This window comes from Cimex lectularius, unplaced genomic scaffold (genome assembly GCF_000648675.2).
Source record: "Cimex lectularius strain Harlan isolate CLEC.00 unplaced genomic scaffold, Clec_2.1 scaffold407, whole genome shotgun sequence".
Lineage (NCBI taxonomy): Eukaryota > Metazoa > Arthropoda > Insecta > Hemiptera > Cimicidae > Cimex > Cimex lectularius.
The window spans coordinates 13,275-40,314 of NW_019392985.1; the positions used below are offsets into that span (position 1 = coordinate 13,275).

Here is a 27,040-nt window from a genome sequence, read left to right on the forward strand (position 1 = left end):
CACTCGGACACCAACTTCCTATCTCAACCCCACCTTTTGAGTTTTCCCTCCTTATATATAAATTGGTCAAGCGGGACCACGAAATTAGTGAACTTAAAGGTTTACGTTTTATGAAAATAAACCAAACAATAATATTAAAATATTATAATTGAATTTTTTTTAGTCTATTTAATGTTTGTTATCCTTAACATGTTGTGTGATATTTTGGCCGTTACCAATCATTATTCTCGCTGCTTTGTCTGACATGTGGGCGTAATACTTTCGATATTTCATTAATAGTTGCCACGCCGCGCACATTATAGCAACAGGTAACTCTGTAAAAAACGAGATAATCGTAAAAGACAAACATATAAGTTCATTCCTTCTCGAATGTCAATAATAATAACATTTTGAAAATAGAATTTATTCGAAATTGTTGCTATATAGAAAGGATGGTGGTTGATAATAAAATGGAATGAATATGAATAAAAAATTCTCTTTTGATGTCTAAATATTAATAATTGTGCATGTTTTCAAATGAATATGTTTTCGAACTGTTTTCATAAATTTTTTGAATACCATTTTTGCGTAATAGATATTGTGGTACCGGGAGTGCACATGGGTTGGGTAAGGCTAGAAATAGTTCGGCTAGGTAAGGTTAGGATAGGTTAGGCTATGTTGGGTTGGATTTGGTTATGTTAGTGTTATCTTAAGATTAGGTTAGGGTTTATTTGTGTTTGGTGAGTTGAGGTTTGGCCAGAGTTAAGATTTAAGGTAGAGGCACGTTCGGTTTGGGTAAGAAAGGTTAGAATAAAGATTATGGTTAAGTTATGTTTAGGGTTAAGGATCCACTAGATTTGGTTAGGCGGGTAGGGTTAGGTAGTTACGTTAAAGATCCATGACTCGATGTTTTCCCGAAGGGGAGAAAATGTGTTAGAGAGAATCGCCAGATGTTAACCTTTTGTGTCTTGTTACTCAATTTATGTATTTGTTTTGGTTGGTTTTGAAACTTAAGTTATAACTTAAAACTCACGAATGGAAATGTAATCCCTATTGTTTTATCACCTTTTATTTTTATTGTAAATGTTTAGTAAGTAAAAAAAGAAAATCGTTCGAATAATAAAACCTGTTACATAAGACATGGAGATAACATGAAAACGTGTCGTGGTGGGAGAAACTCGCCAGTTCACTTCCACCTAAATGAACAGTCCGGGCGAGTAACTCTTCAGTGTTTACATTGTGGATTTTACTGGTTCTATACAATTTCAGGTATTATAGTTATTGCGCATACAATGCCCTTATTTTTGGTACACACTTACACAAAACTTAGCTCCTAGCTTTTATCTCATTCTATTACTTTAATATTTATAGAGAACTGAAACTAACTGGCACTGAAAAATGAAAATTGTTAGTGATCAGAAAATATAAAAAAACGAGAACATTTAAAAATATAAAATCTTTGCCACTTGACTAACATTCTAATTCTAAAGCTTACATGAAAGGAAAAAATATTTTGAAAAAAGTTTTCAGAAATGGACAATTCTTGTATACAATTGTCCAACACACCTTGCCAAGGTCTTCAAGCGATTAACCTTGTCTGTTCTACCAACACAACTTGCTGTTACAACCGATGGACCAGGGAACGATACAATTATTGTACGTTAATTTAATAAAACATAGTTTTACAAATCATCGACGATATTCAAAATAAAAGAGAACCGATGATCTCAGTACTGGATGCTACTATGATCTCTGCTACTGGATACTGCTAGAAAAGGCGTAGAATTGTAAAAAACTTTGAAAGATTTAGAATTCTTTCCGACATGCTGGATTCTGGATTGGCAATATATATATGTATATTACGCAGGGCGGGCGACCAAGGGGTTAAATGCCTGGATAGACTCGTACCCCATCTCTAAAGGGTCCGGGACTTGGTCGGTTCACGTGTCCTTCATAAACCTCTTGGACTTGTTCACAAACCCCAAGATTTTGAACCATTTTATTTCGGGGAGTGATTTGGTAATTTCGTCTCCTTCAAAAGTTTCAAATCTATACCTGGCGTACCTATCGCACTCTGGGATGTAGTGCCGTGCCGTTTCTTCTTTTATTTTACAAAAACGGCAGAAGGGGTCTGGAAAAATACCCACTAGGAAGAGGTGTCTTCTCAAAGGGCAATGGCCCGTCAGGATACCCCTCAGCCTCCTAAATCCCTTCCTTGAGTTAGAGAATAGCCATATCGATTCTTTTTGTTTTATCTCCTTCACAAACTCCTTCGATTGCCTATGTCCGGGGGACAGATTGGCAATACTTCCATCTCTCATGTTGAAGACATTAGTGATGAAGAGCTACAACACTGGGCTAGAGACTTTTCCAATTGAACTGAGATTTGACGACATATACATGAATCTTACAACTCATGCGAATGTAATGAATGAAGAAAGTGTTGCAGGACTAAGTGCGGTTTCTGAAAAGAAAATGACGACGTGAATGCAAGTGAAGATGTTTCCGAAGAATTTTATTGGCAAAGCGTGAAAAAAATGTGTACAGCGGTATATATATATATACTGTTTTTTTCTGTTGTTTTTTCTCTCCTTATTTGTTTTTGTCTATTTAAAAAATAAACACTTGAAGGTTTCAGCTATCATATATTTACTTGTAAACAATGCTATAAAATTAAGGATTTAGATAGTGTTATTACCAATTGAAATATTTGTTTTTGAATTGTAGAATTAATTTTTCTGATCTAAAGTTTTGAAGAGTGAATGCTGATGTCAGACGGAAGTTTAATGCTTAGAAAACAAATAAATCAGTAGTATTTAGGTTCAAATTTGAAGAACTCGCAAACGGTTTACTTTTAGTCGATCGTAACAATTTGTGCTTCGTATAGTTCAGAATAAATTTTAAACATAGTTTGACTATTTGTAAGAATAATATTTTACTCATTTAACTTGCTTACTGAATTCTCTTCTCAGGATAAACCGTAAAAGCAAAACTACAATAACTCCATCAATTGAAACAAAAAGATCATTCATCAATTTGTTCAGCAGGTATATTTACATTTCGGATTTTTTTTAACAATGAGGTAGAACATTAGTTTAGAGGGTTATTTGGAATTTATTGTACTGAAAACTGGTTCGGACATATAGAAAATCATTAGCATTATTATTCTCACACTCGGCTCCTCTGATGTTTAATCAGAGATGTTAAAATTAATTTCGGGGATTGCCGTTGTAATCAGTGCTCTGTTATAGCCAAAACTACTAGGAATGGTAATTGCAAACTAGATTGCTGAGTGTAAAGCGGCATTAGGGAAAGCCTCGTCGGACTCATGAATGTTCACGAGTCAAAATAATGGTGAATTTTGCTATTTTACCATTTAAATCACTTGCGGTACAAGCGAACAAAGCGTAAAATACTCGAGGTGGTGACATAGAGGTAAGCTCGTTGAATGAAAACCAAAAAGAAATAATAGATTTAAAAATAAAAAGGTAAAGATTTTTGAAAAGGTACTGGACAGCCTGGTTAAGCCTGACAGCCAATTAATTTAATCGATTAATTTTGAAATATTTAAAGGGTGTATGTACGATTGTATAACTTTCTTACTCGCGAGATGTTAGAATAAACCATATTCATTCACTCTTTCTCTCTCAATCTCTCTCACTCTCTCTGTCTCTGTCTCACTGCTTCCCTCTCTCTCTCTTTCACTCTCTTTTTTCTCTCTCTTATTTTTTCGTTTTCAACCTCTTTCTGTTTTTTCCAGTTATGTTCTACTTACTACACTCTAATCACTCTAAGTCTTTCTGACAATCTTTCCCCAAAACTCACTCACTCTTCGTTTGGCTGTCCGCTTGTTTCTCTCTCTCTTTCTTTCTCTGCTTTGCCTCTCCACTCTCTCTGTTTCACTTTTTCTCTCTCTATCACCCTCTCTGCTATCTCCTTTCTTTCTCTCTCTCTCACTCTCTCTCTTTCTCTATCTATCTATTTCTTCTATTTCTCTTTCTCCCTCTTTCTTACCATCTCTCTCTGTCTCACTGTCTTCTTCTTTCTCTCTTTTAATCTCTCTTATATTTTTTGTTTCCATTGCTTTCTATTGTTTCCAGTTATGTTCTAATTACTGCACTCTAATCACTCTAAGTCTTTCTGACAATCCTTCCCCACAACTCACCCACTCTTCATTTGACTGTCCGCTTGTTGCTCTCTCTCTCTTTCTTTCTCTGTCTTTGCCGCTCCACTCTCTATATTTCACGTTCTCCTCTCTATCACCCTCTTTGCTATCTCCTTTCTCTCTCAATCTCTCTCTCTCTCTTTCACTCTCTCTTTTTCTCTCTCTTATTTTTTCTGTTTCCACCTATTTCTATTTTTTTCAGTTATGATCAAATTATTTTTATATTTTTATTTCCTACCACTCTAATCACTCTACGTCTTTCTGACAATATTTCCCAACAACTCACTCCCTGTTCGTTTAACTGTCCGCTTTTTGTTCTCTCTCTCTCTCTTTCTTTCTCTGTCTTTGCCTCCCCCCCTCACTCTCTTTCACTTTCTCCCTCTCTATCACCCTCTCTACAATCTCCTTTCTCCTGTCACTCTAAGACTTTACTTAGACACTTTCTCCCTCTCTTTCACACTGTTGTCTCTTTCTTTCTCTGTCTTTGCCTCCCCCTCTCTCTCTCTTTCACTTTCTCTCTCTCTCTCTCTCTCTCTCTCTCTCTCTCTTTCTCTCTCTCTCTTTCATTCTCTCTTTTTCTCTCTCTTATTTTTTCTGTTTCCACCTATTTCTATTTTTTCAGTTATGATCAAATTATTTTTATATTTTTATTTCCTACCACTCTAATCACTCTACGTCTTTCTGACAATCTTTCCCAACAACTCACTCCCTGTTCGTTTAACTGTCCGCTTGTTGTCTGTTTCTTTCTCTGTCTTTGCCTCCTCTCTCTCTCTCTCTCTCTCTTTCTCTTTCTCTCTCTCTCTCTCTCTCTCTCTCTCTCTCTCTGTATGTAATATATGTTTATAGTTGGTTTTCTGTAACATTTCAGGAAATGAAGGTGACTCAGGAATGGATCGAGTTGATTTTATCCAAAAACAACCGATGGAGATCCATCGCGAAAGTGGTCGGCTTCCAAATTATCCCTGGTGTGGCCAAAGGCGAAAACTATTCCAGCGATATGTCCCGGCTCTTGGTGGACGTTCTTCTGGATTCGGGCCAACGTGAGAGTATATCGATAATCGTCAAATCCATGCCTTCCACCGAGTTCAGGAGGGCCCGACTCACCGAAATGGGCGTGTTCCTCAGGGAAATCTACGTGAGTTGTCATTTCCACTACTATGAACTGTGCCTAAACACTTTCTTCCGACTAAATTCTCCAGGTGTACCGAGACATCATTCCAAACATGGAAAAGCTGATGGAAGAAGCTGGTGACAAGAGCGAGACCGTTTGGTGCAAATGTATGGACTATACGCCGTATGAAACACTCGTATTAGAAGATCTGTCGGTAAATTTTTATTTCAAAATACAATACAATCGTGCGTTAATTTATTCCATGTTGAACATTTCACAATGTAGATGTTTTCATAAAGGGACTTCTTTGAGATTTTACCTTAAGTTATGTTTTTAATCATCCAACGATGTACCAAAAAACATCCACGTCGTAATTTGTTTCATTGCCTTTGATTTTGCCAATCACTCGGATTTGTTTAGCACTGTATCAAGATAACATCGGTGTTACCAACCATTATCAGATATACAAACGTAATCTGATCAATTCTCTCTCTTCAATCTTAATTAACTGAAAATAAAAATTATACTTACCATTTGAGCTTTGTTAAACTGTATTAGATAATTGACAGTTGCTAATGAAAGCTTTTGACCACCCTTTTCAGAATGGCAATAACACCGTAATCGATAATAACACATTTGTACCTTTCGGAATAGATTTACCTCTGTCTTGTTAAGCTCTACTGTTGATCATATTTACAATTATCACTCCTACATCATGAATTTCATTGTCGGTTAATAGTGTTCGCATTTCTTGATAATAATATATCGTTCAAAATCATTCCTTGTGGCACGTTCCTCATCGCCTTTTTTCAAAAGCTCCAAACTTAATGACGTAGCAGACAAAATTTCGTACGGCGTGTCTTGTACATCATTAACATTACATACATATACATACGTACATATACATATATATATGCATACGTACATATACATACAAATTCGTACATATACATTCACATACATACATGCACATACGTGTACATACACTTACATATATATACATACATATACATACGTATACTACATATACATATATATACTACTCATGCATACATTACATCATTAAGTGAAGCGTGAAACTTAGAAGCAAGATACAAGTTCAAAACGCTGGGAATATTCTACGATTGATCAAGATATGCCTATAGGTGTTTTCCCTAATTTTTGAAAGTTTATTTTATGTCTCGAATGAACAGTAACATTCATTTGCTACTGATCATGATAGTTCATGATGACTAGTTTCTCAGTTTCTTGAAGGTTATTCGTTTGGTCACATATTTGATAATATTCTAGTTGCAATTTGGGCGTTTCCAATCGAAATTGTTTGCTGGCAAATGGAACCCCCCCAGCGGTGGGTTTGCACGGTGCCTCATCTTACTGAAAACCCTCAATGATGGTTTAATATGACGTAAAACCAAATCGCAGATCTCAAACGTAGTTTCAAAATATTTACAAATTTGTATAAATTAGCAAAATACGATGATAAGTGATGATAAATAAACTGAGTATTTTTTCTTGCAAAAGGTGCTATCGCGATCCCTTTACAAAATATTTTCAGCCGAAAAAACAATTAGATGTTTAGTTACTCAAAGATATCTACCGCAAAAAATCCAGTGAATGGAAGTAAATTTAATTGATATGTAAAATCATTTTTACTCTGATAAATCTGTGCAAAATAAATATTTTTCCATTTCTTTGCAAGTCGCTGATCAATAAATTGTTAAATAACTTGATAAAAGAGTCCACATTGTACTTAAAACATTCAATGAGGTTTTTTTTTTTTTTTTCTTGGGTTTGGGGAGTCCCCATTACCCATGACCCTAGTATTGGTGGAATGGTGATACTAGCAGCGCAAAACCGGAACCCGGAAACGAGGAGGAGCGCACCACCCCGGCCCCACGAACGGCACCGAAAGGAGTGGGCAGATGCTTTTTTTTCCCTCACTAGAGGGCACGGACAAAAACCATGTACATTTCTATGAGGTTACCGGTAGAAAATTAAACTGTCGTTAAGCTCGCAAACACTTACATAATGTACATTCTACATCATTTGTACTATCATTATGACGATTTAAAAAAAAAAATTGTGAACGTTTTTTTGTTTAAACCTTAAAACGTTTCCTTGCGAAAACCTGTTGCATCATATCCCGTACCCAGCTATCGTGATATGATTTATGATTCGTAATCTGTTTATTCAAATCTTCATCGAACGAGGTTCACGGATCGAAAACGCATTTCCATTTTCGCGAGATCAAGAATGTTATTTTCTTATCTGCCGTGGGGGAAGATTTTCACTGAAATGTCATTTTCCAGGAACGTGGATATAAATTAGTTGATCGGTTGAAAGGTCTTGATTTCGAACACTCAAAGCTGGCCGTCCTCGCCCTGGCCAAGTTCCACGCCATTTCTGTAGCTCTTCAGGAAAGGGGATTCATTCCGTTGAATATTTTCGAAAAAGGAGTTTATGAAAATGCCAAGGCAGTAGCGGACCAGTTTCAGGAAGACATGCTCCTCCAGTTTATTGAACAATCGAATAAATCCTGGGATGACGAATGGTAATTAAAAACATTTTACTATAAGTTGTACAATAAAATTTTCTTACGCCAAATCAATAAGCTTCCGTGGTTTTATTTATTGTTCACAAGGAAACCGATATTGGCAAAAATTGAACATAAAATGCTCAGAAAAATTGCACGTCTTGTAGATGAGAGCACTTTGATGGACGAGTCAACATTCCGCGTACTTTGTCATAGTGATTTCTGGCACAACAATATGCTATTTAAATATGACGAGGAGGGATGTAAGCCAGTAATTGTAAAGTAGGTAAAGAAAGAAATAGAGGTCAGAGATATGTATAGATTAATTGATAGATGTATAGATAGATATGTGGAGAGAGGGAAAAAGAGTGAGAGTGAGAGAGAGAGAGATTGTGAGAGAGAAAGAGAGCAAGTAAATCATATCGTTATTTTAAAATACCTTAATTAGTTTATTTAAAACAGAATTTCGTTGTTACAGATTTGTTGACTTTCAGCACACAACATACCAGATGCCCGCTCGCGACCTGCAGTTCTTTCTGAATACATCGACCTCACTGACTGTCAGGGAATCCTATCACGAAGAACTGATTCTGTTGTATTACAAAGAACTGATTCAGAAGATGGCCTTGTTCAAATGCAAGAGGGAAGCTCCGAGCGAGAAACAGTTCCTTCGTGACGTGCATCGGTTGGACTTTTATGGGCTCACGACGACCATTACGGCCCTTCCTTTAATGGTCGTTGAAAAGCCTGAAGTGGTGCCGGACTTGGAGGAATTTTGCAAAACTTCAAAGGAGAACAAATGTTTCGACATAGGCTGGGCTTTCAAAAGCAGTGCTTATCAAGAAATTATGAAGATAGTTATCAAAAAGGCAATCGATAAAGGACTTATTTGAATTTATGTTCAGTACGGTTCTACAAAATTGTCAATATTTTTTTATTGTTCATTAAAAATTAAAATTATAATAATAATCACTCGAAAAAATCTAACGTGCTCTATTTTCTTTCTTGATATAACATGAAGGTCGGCATGAAGGACTCAGTAAACTAAAAGGGATGGTACCAAAGTAGTATGTAGATACTTAACTCTTCTTACTTAACTGACAGACATTTTAGAGTCGAACAAGGAGTTCAACATTCAGGTCTAAGAAAAATAAATGCAGGACTACCCCAAGGGAGCATACTAGTTTCAATATTTTACTTGCTGTATAACAGCGATTTTCTGAAAATGATCAATGATCAAATGGTAGCCAAGAATTATGCTTTTAATTACAATTTTAATAATTATGATTTAATTATATTGTCTTGCTCTTAGGATTACATATTTTAAATTTACCTTCACAACACTAGGTTAGTGTGTTAAATTTCGCATGACTTTGTTGAATGGTGTGGAACCGACGAACAAGAGCTGCAACATTTTATGTTTCCCAACTGAACCTTGAAGAGGACTTGGAACGAAACTGGCGCCCTTAATCTCCAAGGCGTGCAACCGCACAATGTCATCACACATAATGCTTAACTGTGAAATTTGGCTTGTACAATCTTTTTCTTAACACTGTTGATTGTAATAATTTCTTACTAGACAGTTTGTGATGTGAGTTGTTTCCAAATTGAAAAGATTTTTTTAAACATGGAAGTTTATTTAATTTTTAATTAGATGTAGTTAAAATTAAATCTTTAAAAAATTTCATTCTTACCTTGAGAATGTTGTGATGTATTTTTACCTAGCATAATAAATAATAACTCGTATTAGATGATATTAACCAAACAATAAATTAGAAAACCCAAAAGGAGGCAAAAATATTTTTGAACAAAATAAATGGGATTCGTTTTAGTCTCCTTTTAAACCCTAAAATATTAATTTTCTTAGGAATAAAAAATATATATTTTTGGTTGTTTCTTCTCGCCATTGTATAGTGTTCCACTTTAAAACATTCATAACACCGCTGATTTTTCATCCGGTATTATAACCAATGTAAAGCTGTACTTATTTTCCTTAGACCAATACTTTGGCTTTATGTCATTATGAGAGAAAAATAAAGGTGAAACAACTAAAATCTCCCCAAACGTTTTATTTTATTTTCCCTTCTGATTTTTTACGGAAGCTAAGTTAGTTCCATTACGTGGAGTCTACATGGTTACAAATGTTTCCTGGTTTCCTGTAAATCCGTGGAATCGTTTTAAAGTTATCACATTTTTTTTAGAACTTAGACAATTGGAAAGTGAAAAAATTAAAAGTTTTTTTCCAATATTTCCGTTCAGGAGTTTATGGGGTGCAGAAAACCTATGAACTTTGTTTCATGGTAAAAACATAACATACTCTGCAAGGTCGCTCCTTAAAAAAATTATAGATTGTATTTCAATAGTCTTTGTTCGCATTGCAGATTTATTCTTTTATTGGCAATGTAGTTTAACATATTTTTTGATGAATAGACAAGTGAAATTCAATTTTTTGCTCCTTCCAAAACCCATGAATTCAAATGTTGCGAAAAATCAAAAAATGTTTTTTCGACAGCTAGATTTTGGTAAAACATACAAAAAATGGTGATAATTTTTTATCAAAAAAAATCACTGGTCTACATGGCAATTCACAGGGCTTAAGAACGATGCAAACTGCACTTAATCATCTCTAAATAAATTATAAATACGCTGAGATATAAAATAAAACGTTTGGAGTGAAATGAAAATGTACTTTGCTCAATAATATAATGAGTTAGAAAAAGGTTAAGTCATAAAATTAAATAAAAGCAGACTACGGTTATGGTTGACATTGTCTGTCAGAAAAACGGTTAAAAAGTTTTATTTATTTATTTATTTTTTTTTTTAATAAACAACATACGAAACTTATTTATACAATATTCTAACAATTTGTGCAGGGCATATCATTAGTAATCTATGGGAAAAAAGATCTGCTAAATATAAATTAAGTGAAATAAAAATATCTTTAATAGTTAAAATAAGAAATCAATTCTTTCCTGAAACTCCAGGCTTCTTAATCAAAGTTTACTAAGTTGAAACACTGAGAATTATTTTGGAATGTTTATTGATTTAAACCTCATTTTTCTCGTTTATAATGGTATTCAATTAAATCCTTATTAACCAAACTTAAAAATCACTCAATTAATTATACACAATTTTTTCGAAATGAAAATATTTCGTCATAGGCGGGATTCGGACCTACCACTGTTTCTAACGGTTGTAATAACTTTAAAAAAATTCAAATAATTGTCTTCTTTGAGATGAAAATTGCGGCATTGATACTAACTTTTTCATCTCAACCCAGACCGTAGATAAAAGTATAATTAATTGAGATAATTAATACCCTCAATTATGACTGTTAAACAATATGGGTTTTATACCTTTGAATTTTGTTAAAACTAGAGGAATGAAAGAACGAGCGTCGGCGAGAAAATAATTGCCTCCCAAGAAGCCAAACCAAAATTGTATATCTGTTAATGCTATGAAATATCATTTTAATCGGTTTAAAGGTTTTGTTAAAACGAATGAGAATTCTTACCAAAAAGAGTTTTGACCTATTTTTTTAAAGCATGTATTGGTTTTCTGTTAATTTTACATGCATATCAGGACTCGTAAAATAAAATACTTTTTTCCACCTCCCCCAGCCACCGTTCCTAAAGAGACCCCCCATATAGGCGGTACCATGACCATTTAATTGTACTTATTAATTTCCAAAATGTGGGAATGTAGATGATCTTAATGCCTTTCCTAGGCCTTGCCTTAAGCAAAAAGGATGGCTCTGGGAATGATGGGATTTTTTAAATTTAATCCATTCAGTATGGCCCCCTTTACTGTTTACTCTTTATAATATGTATGATGTAATGTTTTTTTAAATATTACAATATAGAGTTAGAATATAAATAAAGAGTAAACAGCTCAGAATTTGATATATTAGTATAACAACTAGATAAACAGAGTATAAATAAAATATATGTATGATATATAAATAATAACGTGAAGGTTCAGAGTTGTTCTTCTAACTTTTTTTAGCTTTTACTTTTTAAATTCAGTGACCAGTTACGAGGAACTTCAAAGTTTCCCACCTTCAAGTTCATGGATTCTTAAAGGGGACAATTCAGGAGTCTGTGTGCGGCATTATTCTCTATCCAGCAGTTTGAACATAATGGATAGTTTCAATTAATTATTCTTTCTAAGGTCTTGGTTGAGATAAAAAAGTCAGTGTCACGAGCGGGATTCGAACCCACGAACTTTGGCTAAATACGCCGATATTCTACCGCTATAGTGACTTCGATCCTCTCGGACACCAACTCCCCACCTTAACCTGCAACCGTTCGAATTTTCCCTTTTTTTTCCATTTTCAAATGTCGTGTAATCGGCTGGGATTCTCAGCGACTTATGAATTGACCACGGGGAGCTGTTTCGTGAAGTGATACTTCTTTTACTTTTTAAATATTAATCCATTTACGTTTTCGTCGTCAATTGACCAAGTTGCTTCATTCAATAGATTAATTATTCTTTCTAAGGTCGTAAGTCGCTGAGAATTAAACAACAAAAAAGTTGAGATGGGAATTTGGTGTCCGAGTGGATCGCAGTCACGATTGCTCAAGTGGTTAAAGAAGTGGCGTATTTAGCCAAAGGTCGTGGGTTCGAATCCCGCTCGTGACACTGACTTTTTTAGCTCAATCAAAACGTTAGAAAAAATAATTAATTGATTGAATGATGCAACCTGGTCAATTGACTACGAAAACGTAAATGGATAGTGGACAGTTTTTAATATGAAACCGGTGGAAGACGGAAAAATAGAGCCTGGCTATCTCGTTCAATAATTTATGCCTATTGTTTGCTACAAAAATTCATATTTAGGAGCACAAAACGAAGGGTCGTTTGGTTTTTGTTAGTTTTAATATAATCTTATCTCTTTGAATAAATACTGCTTATTATTTCCTTATTATCCGTAAAGAAACAAATCAACTGATATAATTAAACTAACAATGAGATACATGGACAAATGTAGTAAAAACTATTTTAAAAAATTCAATTATTTTAGTGTATATATTTCCATACGTTCTCAGAAACCTTCGCAACCAATTCTAATATTTTTGGTCCTTGCATAACCAACAAAGGTTTAATTATAACCAACTTTTTAGCTTATTCAAAAACCACTAAACTACAGTAAGAAAAATTAAATCTTCATTGTTGTTTAAAAAGACGCCTGATTTAGAAGAGAACTGGTTTTAAAAAAAGGATGTCATATTTTTGTTCAAAATAAATGATTGTATCCAAAAATTTGTTCATATATTGTTGACATGTATAATTTTTTAAATTTATCAATCAACGAATAACAACAATATTTCAATTACATACTTTCATATTTTCTACTCCATGTTTCCGGTTTTTTCATGATTACGTTTAAACCGTGAGATATTTGATCTGAAAAATTGAAATGGAAAATGATTTATTCATTACATAAAAAAATGTTGAATTATAAAATTTTTATTAAAAAATTAACATCCCTTAAATAATTCATTGGCTAACGTAGTTTGTTTGATTAATATAGGTATATATAAATTATGTATTAAACAATGATGCTTACAATTTATTCAACTCGCCCATAGTTGAGACTCATAGAATAAATTTTTGATATATCTTGCACCAATGGAAAATCAAAGTTTAAATCTGACGGATTATATTTTATATTAACCAAATATGCAACTGAAAATCCATTCATCTTTTGTTTGCGATCCTATTGAATTTATTATCCATTCATTTTGGAGATCAAATAAATTAGTTCATTGGGTCTAAATTTACCAACTAGTTATATCCAAGATAATTTTTAAAATATTGACTTGGAGCCACCGATGTTATTCCAAATAAAAAAGGTTTCTTTTCATTATATCAAACGTTCTTCAAGTATGCTCAGGTTTATTTAAATTGCCCGTCTGAAACATGAAACGAAAAATGAATTATTCATGTCATAAAGTACGATATGACTTAAGATTTGTACAGGATTTTACCCGTATAAAATCCTTCGTCTTTAACCAATTTATGGACTCTGACGATAATCGTATATAAAACTGTATAGTATTATTTAACTGTTGTAACGCAACTACTTTCTTATAATTGGATAAATTTTTTCTAATTAAAAAGAAAAGTTGAATGAATGTTTACTGCATCCTATTTATTAGTTTAAAAAAAATTATGTTAATAAAACAGTTAAATGTTAGAATTTAGAGGATTTTTGTAATTAAACAAATTAACAAAAGCTTGACTATAAACAAAATAAGCCATATATAAAACAAATACGATATGACATAGCTCTGAATTGTTTTGCATAATTTATCCCAGAAAGAAAACTAACACATTTGTACAACTTTTACACTTGTAGAAACTTAATTTAACTTTTATGTTTGTAGAACAAAAAACAGCATTCCAGCTTCTCGATCTGTTCCAAATTTTAAGATAAGGCGATATCCGATAATGCTAGCCTCTCATTTGAACCCCAGATTGTCAACTATAGAATAGACGCTAGAAATACTCTACATATGTATACATGACCACCCTATACAAAATTAAGGGATCAAGATGGGATATAATCCCACCCGAAAGTTATCGATATTTCTCGGGACGGTTTGGACCCGCTCCATTCTCGCTGATAAATTAATTTCCTCTCCAGACATCACACCCCAGAGTACTCGGTATTCCCTGGGGGGGGGGGTAAACAACTCCTTCTTTTAACGCTAATAAATTACAATCATTCCAATAAATTAACATAAATTTAAATAAGACACGAAACAACATAAACATAATACCGCTCGTGACACTGACTTATTTTTATCTCAACCAAGACCTTAGAAAGAATAATTAATTGATTGAAAGATGTAACTTGGTCAATGGACTACGAAAACGTAAATGGATTAATATTTAAAAAGTGAAAGAAGTATCATTTCACGAAACAGTTCCCGTAGCAATTTCATAAGTCGCTGAGAATCCAAGCCGATTACACGACTTAAAAAAATGGCAAAAAGAGGGAAAATTCGAACGGTTGCAGGTTGAGATGGAGAGTTGGTCTCCGAGAGGATCGAAGTCACGATAGATCAAGTAGTAAAGCAGCGGCGTATTGAGCCGAAGGCCGTGGGTTCGAATCCCGCTTGTGACACTGACTTTTTTAACTCAACCAAGACCTTACATAGAAAGTTATACATTAAATTCACTAGTTTTCGTGGTCCGCTTGAACAATTGATATCTTTCAATTAATTATTTGAAAAATGGCGAAAATGAGGGAAAATTCAAAAGGTGGGGTTGAGATAGGAAGTTAGTGTCAGAGTGGATCGAAGTCACGATAGCTCAAGTTGTAAAAGCAGCGGCGGATTGAGCCGAAGGCCGTGGGTTCGAATCCCGCTAGCGACACTGACTTTTTTATCTCAACCAAGTCCATAAAAGAAAATTAATTTATTGAAAAAAGTAACTTGGTCAGTTGACTATGAAAACGTAAATGAATAAACATATCGTTAACATAAAATTTAGGTGTTGATATGGTGCTCTTCACTAGAAGTTAAAAGTCCCGGGTTCGAATCCAGTGGCCATGCATTCGAACGCGACATACTTACAAATGTGCTTGTTTCCAAAAACACTGGTACCCCGAGAGCTGATATAACCTCTGCTATTGCAAACCCTCCTAAAAAAAAATCACAAAACAAACACTGTATACGTTTAAATAATATAATATAAGTTTAATGAGCAATACAATTAAAAATAAATACGTACTGCATTTTGCATAAGTTTTATTGCTGTCTTTCTTTCAGAAATTTTTTTTCAAAGAAAACATGTTGGTTAAATTGAAGATTATACCCTATTTTTTAAAATTAAATTTATTTATTAAAACTGGTTTTATTGGACCAACCATTAATATTACCATAATATTATAGAATAAATAAATGTTTACATTCTTATAAACTCATTGGTACAATAAGATTTATATTTCACTATTCACTATTCATTTTTAACTACACAAGTTCCATATGGCTTTGTTCGTTTTAATCTTGTGACCATGTTTCGGTTATGTAAGAGTTTGGTCGCTTCTACATTCTCGTGCTGGCTGAGGCGAGCCTGGTGTTTGGCGGCAAATCTTTGTATTTCCGCCATGACTTCAGGGATCTTAATTTCCCTATGTAAGTCCTTATTCCTTATGTACCAAGGTACATTGACAATGTTACGTAAGATTTTATTTTGGAGTGTTTGTATGATTTTGATATTGCTATGTTTGGTACAACCCCATAGTTGAATACCATATGTCCACATAGACTTTATGACTTGTTTATGTAATAATATTTTATTTGGTGTAGCAAGGTTGGAGCCATGTCGTATCAACCAGTACAGTTTTCTATACCTATTTCTGTCCTTTTTTTCTTCACGTGTACTTTCCATCTCAGCTTGGCATCTAAAGTCATTCCCACATATTTAGCTGTTTTGCTGTATGGTATAGGAGTTCCATCGATTGTGAGCTACGGAACATGGTCCACCTTTTTGTTTGTAAAGATTAGATGAACTAATTTATGCTGATTTAGCTTGATTTTCCTTTTTTTTTGTCCATTCGTTTATCTTATTACATGCATTTTGGAAGATTTTGGTTGAATGGGTGATAGTCGGTCCTAGTGATATCACCGCTGTGTCATCTGCAAAAGTAGCAATTTTAATATCATCTATTTTCAGAAAATCACTGGTATATAACAAGTAAACCAGTTTACCTAATATGCTACCTTGTGACACTCCTGCATTTATTTTGAATATTGGTCTTCTTGTTTTACTCTAAACAATCTGTCAGTTAGGTAGGAACTGATAATATCGACATATTGCTTTGGTAGCATACCTTTTAGTTTATTGATGAGTCCTTCATGCCAGACCTTGTCAAAAGCTTGTGAGACATCAAGGAAGATAGCAGAACAAATTTGTTTTTCTTCAAGACATTTTTCTATTACGTCCGTTACTCGGTGAATTTAGTCTATTGTTGAATGTCTTGTTTGGAATCCAAATTGGTGGTCTGGAATGATTTTCTCTTTTTCTACAATGGTTTATACCCTAATGAAATATTAGACTTACTAAGGATCTCCATTTGTACTCAACTTCACAAAAAAATATGTTGTCTTCAATTGAAAGTTAAATTAGTTAAATCTTGTATTTCCCTAATGCACAAAATGATGTTGAGCAAGTTATTTAGAGTTATCAAGGTTCATTTGACATTACAACATATCCACTTCTCAGTTCTTTAAAAAAAGAGTTATCGTTATCTTTGGCCATTTGAAGAGCAAATTTCATAGGCCAACGTAGTCTGACGTGTGACGCTTAATAGAGTTTTTGTATGAAAGAATTCAACTTAATCGAGATAAGGCAAACACCACTAATATCGTTGCTCGTTGAAACTAATTTCACATTTCTAGATAAAATAAAAAATTCAGTAATTTAAAGTATTGATTAAATTTGTTGACCTACTCAGGATTATCCAAACGTTTGTGTTATTAATAATTATCACTTGATTTTTTCAGTGTGGAAATAACCATAAAAAGCCAAGTTGATAAAATAATTGTTTCAATTTGACTTTAGAGGTGATTTACAAATACCACAATAGCACAATGGCTTATGAAGCTCTGGTTTTGCTATTTGCAATACTCTTATTACTATCAAAATGGTCCCCTATTTCCAAAAATTTAAAACGCAATCGACAGTACTTGTGGAATAGGTAGTTAGGTTGTAAAAGCCTATAGCTCTACGTCGATATAAAAAAACAATTTCGTTCCCCCAAATATAGACCATTATTCATCATTAGGGTTTTTAGTGGTATTAATACCTATAATACTGTCTCGACTCTCTCGATCCTTTGGAAGGCTCACTTGTGTGAATTATCTTTCCATATTTTTCAAGTCAATCGTTTCTTTCTTACATTTTTACTGTTGTAATTATCTTATGGATACGAAAAATCAATAAAAAGAAAAAATATTTTACTGGATTCAAATTTTCATTTCCCGTGAGTAGAAACCTTTTCCTTGAAAGGAATTAACAGTGGCAAATGTCATGTTCTGAAGTTTCTTCTTCTTGGCGAGCCATAGTGCCTATTGAGACAGTAATGTTTGGTTAGAAGATATGACGAACTATGTCGTATTACTGGGAAATCCAATAAAATTAAGACTCAAATCTTGTGGATCTTTCCCCGTCCGAAGAATAGTGGCAAAGGAATTTAATAAAATAAATGATTCGATTACAATTGTATAAAAAAGGATTTTAATCAAAAGATAAAAAAAAGAACAACGACAAAAGAATAGCGGCTCTGCCGTGCTTCAGCACATTATTTTTAAATAAGAAATAAATCACCAAACGCATTCATTAATAAAAAATACAAAAAATTAAAAACAAAGGCTCACTGGCGTTGAAAAAAAGATATGATGCGAAGTCGACAAACTGTAGTCTGAGAAGACGATGAAATCAGTGAAGGCTCAATTCCGCAAATTTTCTTCAATTTAAGAATCTTCCTACCGCAGGAAACATCTAAGAGAGACTGCCGTGGTTCTCTCAATTCCCGACGTGTTCGGCGCTTCAACCAATCAGATTGATATGACAATTGTTGATGCTCAATGCATTATAAAGTCTAGTTTTGATTCTGTGTTTTGTTCTGCTTTGATGAAGCAGGTCTATAGTAAGTGTAGGCAAGAGTTTCCTAACGAATTCTTTGGCGTGTCTCTGTCCAGGCATGGTGCTCCACAGGTAGAAGTTTCCATCATCATCCATTCGGAAATCCCGCCAATGTTATTGGCAATTTAAAATTCGTTTTACATCTTTTGCGTAAAAATCAATTTTCCTAAAGAAATTGGATTTTTAAATCCTTATTTTCTTCCTAGAAATACCAACCACCTGTGTGATTTTAGATCCATTCATGTGGCAAATAGTCATTCGTAATTAATACACTTTTCTATAAGGATGATTTTTTGGTATTTTAATATGTTAATTCTTTGAAAAGTTATATGTAGGAAATAATACTCTTACATCCGACGATTTACAGAGGGGTGCGACAAAAAAACCGAGAAAAGGAAAGCAATACATTGCAATAAATGGAAGTTTTATATTATAGAGAAAGCGAAAAAGAGATAGAATCAGAGAGTCATATAGAGAGAGTGTTAGACAAACTGATAGAGAGTGAGAAAGACTAGAAAAAGAAATAGCGATAGAATCAAGAGAAATAAAGAAGAGATAATGGAATGGACGGAGAGATACATAGATAGATAAATAGATAGATAGATAGATAGATAGATAGATAGATAGATAGATAGATAGATAGATAGATAGATAGATAGATAGATAGAGATAGAGGGAGAGAAAGAAAGATAAATAGATAGATAGAGAGAGAGAGAGAGAGCGCGAGAGAGAGAGAGAGAGAGAGAGACAGACAGACAGACAGACAGAGAGTGAGAGAGAGAGAGAATGAATTAGTATTTTTATTTAAAAATCTCACGAGTCAAAAGTTATATATTCATACATACACATTATCTTTTAAATATTTAGAATTAATCGATTAAATTAATTTGTTGTCAGGCTTAACCAGGCTAGCCAGTAGCTTTTAAAATATCTTTACCTCTTTATTTTTAATTTTATCTTTCTTTTTGTTTTTCATTAACGAGCTTATCTCTATGTCACTCTATGTCATGTGATTTAGATGAAAGAAGAGAGGAAGAAATAAAGGAGAAAAATTTGCAGGGATACTTTTATGCTATATTTTATAAAACATTTAAGTTATGTTTTACATGTTAGCAATTAAGATTGTAAGGGACATAATATAACATCCCCAGAGGGGGTACCGTGATGCTCAGGCATGCTTGTGATCCCTGAGTGCAAAATTGAATATTTTCTAAATATTTGTAATTAACAATACACTACTGAAATAAATCATAAACAATCTAGTTGACAGAGAGAAAAAAAGATATTTTAAACCAAATGTTTGTCAACTCTCAGATTACTCAAGACTAAACTGTCTTCATGCCATCTGCTAAATGAGCAAACGTGTTGAAATTATTTGCAGAGATTAGAATAAGTTTTGTAAATCGCGATTCATTTTATAATAATTATTTTGATGGAAATTGTTGATTGTTTAATTTTATGCTACCTATCGATCCTATTTGCTTGATCTGATTTGTTTCTTTCAGATTATTTTGTGATTCAATATGAGCAAATCTGATAACAAAACACCTAAACAATTTAAACGACTTAACAAGATTAGCACAGATTGCGCAGATGAATAATTTATATAAAACCAAAAAATAGTAAAATATTTATTATTCTTAGTCATTTTTACATAATCCTGTTTTATCTACAAAAACATCAAACAATGTTATTTTATCCATCAAATCATTCGGGTTTTTCTGATGAAATTTTATCAGGAACGCGCTTACAAAATGGTGAAAGGGGAGCTTGATTTGGAAAGTCCAAGACGGTCACCCTCACCCTTATCTAAACCTCCTAACTCTTATGAAAAAGCCTCAATCCAACTGCATTTTTCCATTATCACCCCCCCCCCCGTAAATTGAAAATTGATTTGGCGATATGCTACATAAAATGATACGTTTCACTGGATTAGTGACAATTGTGTTGTACGTATTAATTCATCCCTTATTCTGACTGTATGACATGATTTTCCCAAGTTGGATAAGCCGATATCGAACAATGACAGAAACTATCCACCGAACAAATACAATAATCTCTGATAATTTAACTCTGAAATGTAACGGGAGATTCCACGAAGTTCGTGGAATTGATTTAACCCGTGAGGCTTTTGGTTAAATAAATATTTCAATTGGCGAATTTTAGGTTTAAAAATTAAATTTAACGTTACCTATATAAACTGTCATCACAAGAAGTCAATGGAAAGGTTCAAGCAAAACTTACTCGTTAAAAACAAACAGATCGGAGTATGGGAAAGTATGACCTAGAAAGATAGTTTTGAGGATAAATGAACGAATCTTTTGACAATGAGATAAAAGAAAATGGCCAAAGGATCCTGTTTTACAGAATTCAGGACATTTAATGTTTTACCATTTTATTTAAGATAATGACAATATACCATTCAGCTATATTACATGCCTACCAAATAGTACATATGTAAGTATAACAAAATTGTTGCAACGAAAATATAAAACACAAAATTTATATCACTATTTAAAAGTTATGATACACTATGTATATACAAATATCAATATTATATTTTTAACTTCGATTTTTTATTTGAAAATTAGTGATATTCGAAATAGATAGAATTTTAAGTATTCTTGTAACGGCCTAGTAATGCTGCTTTTAGTAAAGATAAAGATAACATTTTTTGTATGGTAGAGGTAATAATTTTAAACTTATTGGAAATACAATTTTTAATTGCCTTTACTAACTTTATAGCGAATCATGTATTCCTATCATTAACTGATTTATATAACGTAAAATTTTCTAATCGTTATTTATTATCTTGGATTATCGTTTTTTTAAATTTTTTTTTACATAATATGGTGTGACATGATCTTAATATTTAACATTAAATGTATAGTTATTCAGATATCGTGAGATGCGGTCGGGTGTGATGTAGGTTTCAGAAAAACATTTTCTTTATCGTGCCAACGTTTCGATCTTTTATTGAGATCATCTTCAGGGCCTGGGATTTACAAACAATGTTTACATTTAACAAATACATTTAGGATGTGGAAAAGAGAATTTATACAATGCAAAATATGTTTTATATTCAAACAAAGTATTTCTACTCACTCAAAGTGTTTGTCTTCTGTGTAATTGTGCCATCCTTGCGTGTCGTGTTGAGAAATACTTTGTTTGAATATAAAATATATTTTGCATTGTATAAATTCACTTTTCCACATCCTAAATATAATTGTTAAATGTAAACATTGTTTGTAAATCCCAGGCCCTGAAGATGATCTCAATAAAAGATCGAAACGTTGGCACGATGAAGAAAATGTTTTTCTGAAACCTACATCACACCCGACCGCATCTCATGATATCTGAATAACTATCGATTAACGGTCACTAATCTCTACACATTAAATGTATATCTTATAGAAGTATTTTTTCTAGGCTTTCATTATTTATGTATGAGTATATATGAGTAAACATAATAAAAATTTGGAAGCAACAGTGATTTTACAAGATGTAATTTCATCTCATTTGGAAAATCAATTTTAATTTTTCTTAATTGTTATAAACTTTGGAAAATTTGTTACATGTGCCTATGGTTTGTTCCGACCAAGACCATGTTTCATCAACTACGAACCGAAGTCCCATAAGCATTGCCACATTGGTTACACTATGTTGTATTCACCATCTGTTTAACTTTCTTAGATTACCGTTGATCTTGTCAACCATCAAATGTAAGTTTTCTTTAGAACATGACCAATACGCATGGAGATCGTGAGCAAAATTCATGCTTCTGACATGTTTAAAACATGTGAAAACTTGGTTAATTGGTAGGATAAATAACAATACTGACAGATTACTCTCATGTCTACTGCAGGCAACAATCTTGACTAATCTGAAACATTACCATCGGAGTCCTTTCCACATTGATATCTGTTGATTTATTATGTTGAAAACCACCCAATCGTGCTTTCAGAGAAATTTAATGATTCAAGGATTGCTAAAATAAGTTGTTGTCTGTCCAAAAATCCGCAAGAAATCAGAAGAAGCTAAACCGATAAAAAAAAGTCATGTACTTGTTGAAATTCATTGCTATTTCAAGTATAATAACTTTCAATGAGCCTGAGTATTTCAAGATCGATTAAACTATGAAAAAATACCTTTAATAATTCACTAGTTTAACATTTGAAAAATGGCAAAAAAGAGGGAAACTTCAAAAGGTGGGGTTGAGAAGGACGTTAGTGTCTGAGTGGGTGGATCGAAGCCACGACAGCTCAGGTGGTAGAGCTGCTGCGTAGCTAGCCGAAGATCGTGGGTTCGAATCCCGCTCGTAACACTGACTTTTTTATCTCATGTAAAAATCTTAATTAATTGAAAGACCTTTAATAATGTTGATAAAAATCTGATGGTTTATGAAGTAAAAAAAATTAAATTAGGATGAGACATTCGTGAATTAGGTAAAAAATGATCTTGCATTTGGTGATGATAGTGATGATAATAAGAAGGGTGCTATTAAGCTTTTATGGGCTTGTTTCATTTTTCCTCGTTCTCTGTGATGGCAGGGCTGTGAAAAAGCCCTGCATTGATGAAGGCGGTAAGACGTAATAAATGATGAAAGAAAACATGATTTCTTTAAACTATCGTCATTTATATTCCTAGAGAACTGATTAAAGGCACTTGCAGAATATTGTACATTTCATCCGACGACTTCGGACCTCCAACGGTAAGTCGTCATAATTAAAAAAAGATATTGGTTAATATATTAACAATTTATAAACGATTATTCATTACAAGTTGGTAGAGAAAACTGCGGAAATAGGTTTCATAGATTTATCTAGGTTATAAGCAGGATGATTCGAAGACGGTTATTGGAAAGCATTAAATGCCGAAAAACGTCAGATATACAAAAACAGTAAGAAGAAACAAATGATAAAGATGAGAAGGGTACTAGAAAAGTTTGATATTCCCAAAGCACAGCACCATTTTTCCTTAGTTCAGTTCAATTATACGGTCGTCAAATTTGAAGATACGGTATTTCCTTTAGCAGGGCAGAATTGATTTCGTCTGTCATTTTTTCCTTTAATTACATGTTCGTTTTGTGTTTTATCTGCACTGATGATAAGAGGCATTTCTGTAATGACCAAATTATTTGGACTATAGGTTACACGATTAAAATTGCAGTTAATAAAGGCTTTGTAAACATTTAAAAAAATCTTAAAAAATTGTCCACATAACTCGGCCTTCTATGCCTTCTAGCGGTCGATCTTGTTTAATTTCAACTTGATATCCTGATTTATGGGCGAGGGATGGGATGGAATTGTAAATATCGGCTGAAACCTTACTAGAAAGACGGCCTAATTTAAACTTATGTTGTCGTAAATAATCTTAGGGTACGTTTATATTGGAGCTGCGATAAATGATAAGAGAAGCGATGAGCCGGCGAAAAGAGCAGTGGAAAATTCATTTCTATGATATACAGTTTATATTGGGTTGTCCGGAAAATAATGCAGGATTTTAAGTTTTCATTAAAAAAAATCTATATAAAATATTCTGTTTACGTTTACAGGATTACTCATTNAAATTATTTTGATTAAAGAACATTGCTTTAAAGTAACTAGTTTCTTTTTTTTTGTTTAATACCAAAATCCTGCATTATTTTCCGGACAACCCAATAGTAGAACTTTCTCAATAGCAACGATCTCTGTTTTGTATGTAAAGTTTTATTTATTATTGAGATCCAACCAATTATTTGAAAATATTATTTTAAAAATGAGTGATTTTGAACAAGAAATACTTTCATCTTCAAATGCTGTTAAATATTATATTCTTGAAACTGCAAATAAAAATCCCAAATTCTTTGCACACACTATAAGTACTCAAAGATACGTGTTTGGAGAAGTTCTTCGATTTTATAAACATTTAAGGCTACACCCAACAAATTTATAGATTTTATGAGAATAAGAATAGATACCTTTGATTATATACTTACGCTCATCTATGATGGGATGTATAAAAGAAGTAGAAATTGCCATGGTAGACCAATTTTATGCGATTAGCGGCTACCTGATTACATAAGGTAAATAAATGCAGCCTCATTTTATTTAAAAAAATTATAACAGATAATTCAAAACATAATCAGTCACAAGAGAAAATAGTTGTTATACTAACACAAAGAAATATGATAAGAAATTATCTTTCACCACCAAGTAATACTGGAAGATCAAATCAAGCTGCTGAACTTATTCTCGATCTGTTTAAAACGTATCTTTGTCGCAATGCCATTTAAATACTATGATTTTTTTTACGAGGGTTCGCAACTGCAGAAGATATATCAACCCTCAGAGAGCAGGTGTTTTTGAAAAAAAGCCCATTTGTAAGTATGTCGGGTTCGAATGCAGGGCAGCTGGAATCGAACCCGGGACCTTCACCTTACAGAGATGAGCGCCGTGACAACGCCTAAACCGTTGCGGCCACCGACGCCCTTTACGACTATTATTATACATTTTTATGTTTAAATTCCCTACTATTATTTGTTCTTACTTAAAAAAATTAATAATGTTTAATATTAATTAAAATTACTACTTACATGTTATATTCAATTTTAAAGCTTCTTCATTCCATAATTTGTCGAAAACTAATCTTTTATAATGATTTTTTTTTTATCACACAGGGGGAATCTATCAAACAGTTCACTAACTAAGCTGTTTATATTCATGCCGAGCACTTCTGATTAAAACAAAAACAAAATTGACAGAAAATTAGCTCCGCTCTAATACACCTGTGTCACAAACGGAAGAACAAATTAAAAAATAATTCCTTTTAAAATAAGGGTTTATTATAATTGCAAAAAGAAACCAAAACAAAATTATGTAAATATTTTTTTGAAATAATATTATAAAATAAAATATATCTTTTAATTCTAAAATCCAAAATAAATTGAAAATAATTAGTTTTCAAAAAAATACAAAACAAACTACTGTTAAAGGGTAATTAAAAGGGAAGGCGCATCTCACGAGGCCTGGAACGTCTTTTTAAAAAATGAAATATAGATTCCATTAATTTTTTTTTTTAACGCAACTTGGCTGGCCCTTCTCAATCCTGCCCTTCCAGACTGACCGCCAATGCAAGACTCTACTTGTTCAACTCTTACTCAGAACAGCAGAGGTTATATCAATCCGAGGGGTGGCGGTGTTTTTGAAAAAAAAAAAAAAAAAAAAACATTTCTATGTATGTCGGGTTTGAAAGCCAGGCCGCTGGATTCGAACACGGGACCTTTACCTTACAGTGATATGCCTAAACCGTTGCGGCCACCGACGCCCCCCTCCCATTGGCTTGTTGTAAGAAGGGAATTAATATCTCCTTGTTTATTTTCAATTATATTTTTATTTACTATTTTCTTTTTTATTTGATAATTTTTAAGGTTTCATCAAATGGGAACGTTACATCTGTATATAAAACATTCCTTGCATTGCTAGTATACCCCTTTTCTCGTTTATCGCTGCTCCAACGTAAACGTACCCTTATGCCGTCAGTAGGTTGCCGGAATATCCACACACATACAAATTGTTACATCGTCCTAGCGCTCAAGTTTCAGCTAAACTGAGGGGCAAAAAACGTGGCCACCAATAATATTTTTGATTAACTCTTAGACAATCCTCCATTAATTATATTTCGACAATATTTGGTCCGTTTTTGAAGGATTAGAAGTAAAAATAAACAGATAAAATCTCTCTCTACTTGTTTGTACTTACAATAGTATTTCGTAAATAAACCTTTGAATAGTCAATCTCATTTTTCTTGGTTTTTCTGTAAGGCTTCTTCCTAACGTTCAGGTGATTTGATTTTTTTAAGTTGAACCATCAAAATTTGTTTGAGTCGTTGTTCCAGATTCGGCCAGAACCAGAGCATTGTTGCAAGATGGTAGAAGTCATGCGTGTGTGGCCAGGTTGCTTAACATTCTCAGAACAACTGCCTTACATCGACCAAAATACTGGATGTTCTTAAGAAGGCATGGATCAGGTCGCCATCGGTCACATCAGAGAGATGAACGTATTATTTTTTCGAATGTACTCCTTAATCGACATTCTGCCGCACTGTAAGGCGAAGACTTTCAGAAGTTGGTTTACATGCGAAAAGGCAAGCCACTGATCTACTCAGTTAAGTTTCCCAAGAAATCTCATCAATTGGTTTGAGTGGAATCGGATTAAAAAGTTTTTTCGGGTGAGTCAGGGTTTTGTTTGAGGCCTTCTGACAGCCAAGAGATGGTTTGGAGAAGAACAGAATGTCCCCGCAACATTTTCTTTCCAGCGAAGCTTAGAGATGGTTTTATGGTTTGACAGGAATTTCTATAGAACGTTGCACAAACTTGATCTTCATCGCAGGTTCTCTAAAAGCTGCGCGGTACATTGAAGATGGTTATCAAAAGAATTTGTTACTTATATACCACTAATTGGCCACGTTTTATTTTTATGTATGAAAATTCAAGGCCCTACACAGCAATTAACGTTGTGATTAGGAATTCAATGTATAGCCAGTATGTATTCCCGACATAAACCCTGACGAACACCATTGGGATGAGTTATCCAAGGTGCAGTGGATTTGCAGGAAA

The 27,040-nt window shown here is 33.4% G+C and overlaps 1 protein-coding gene across 2 annotated transcripts; it reads left to right on the forward strand.

The window, feature by feature from the left end:
- The first annotated feature begins 1,168 nt into the window (after positions 1 to 1,168).
- Positions 1,169 to 9,846, forward strand: LOC106671002. 2 transcript variants are annotated; one of them, XM_014401732.2, is made up of 6 exons: positions 1,169 to 1,248; positions 5,013 to 5,279; positions 5,344 to 5,469; positions 7,565 to 7,806; positions 7,897 to 8,070; positions 8,267 to 9,846. In XM_014401732.2, exons 2-6 carry the CDS (start codon positions 5,016 to 5,018, stop codon positions 8,679 to 8,681), a joined length of 1,221 nt encoding a protein of 406 aa, XP_014257218.1. In that variant the 5' UTR covers positions 1,169 to 1,248; positions 5,013 to 5,015; the 3' UTR covers positions 8,682 to 9,846. The 2 variants fall into 2 exon arrangements, with proteins under 2 accessions (XP_014257218.1, XP_024085363.1); XM_024229595.1 differs by having other exon boundaries at positions 8,283 to 8,427.
- Positions 9,847 to 27,040: the final 17,194 nt, after the last annotated feature.

Excerpts from the sequence above, each read along its gene's own strand:
- LOC106671002 (XM_014401732.2), top strand. The coding sequence starts at position 5,016 with ATGAAGGTGACTCAGGAATGGATCGAGTTGATTTTATCCAAAAACAAC. Across the intron at positions 5,470-7,564 it reads TCGTATTAGAAGATCTGTCG|GAACGTGGATATAAATTAGT; the intron begins GTAAATTTTTAT and ends GTCATTTTCCAG. Across the intron at positions 8,071-8,266 it reads TGTAAGCCAGTAATTGTAAA|ATTTGTTGACTTTCAGCACA; the intron begins GTAGGTAAAGAA and ends TCGTTGTTACAG.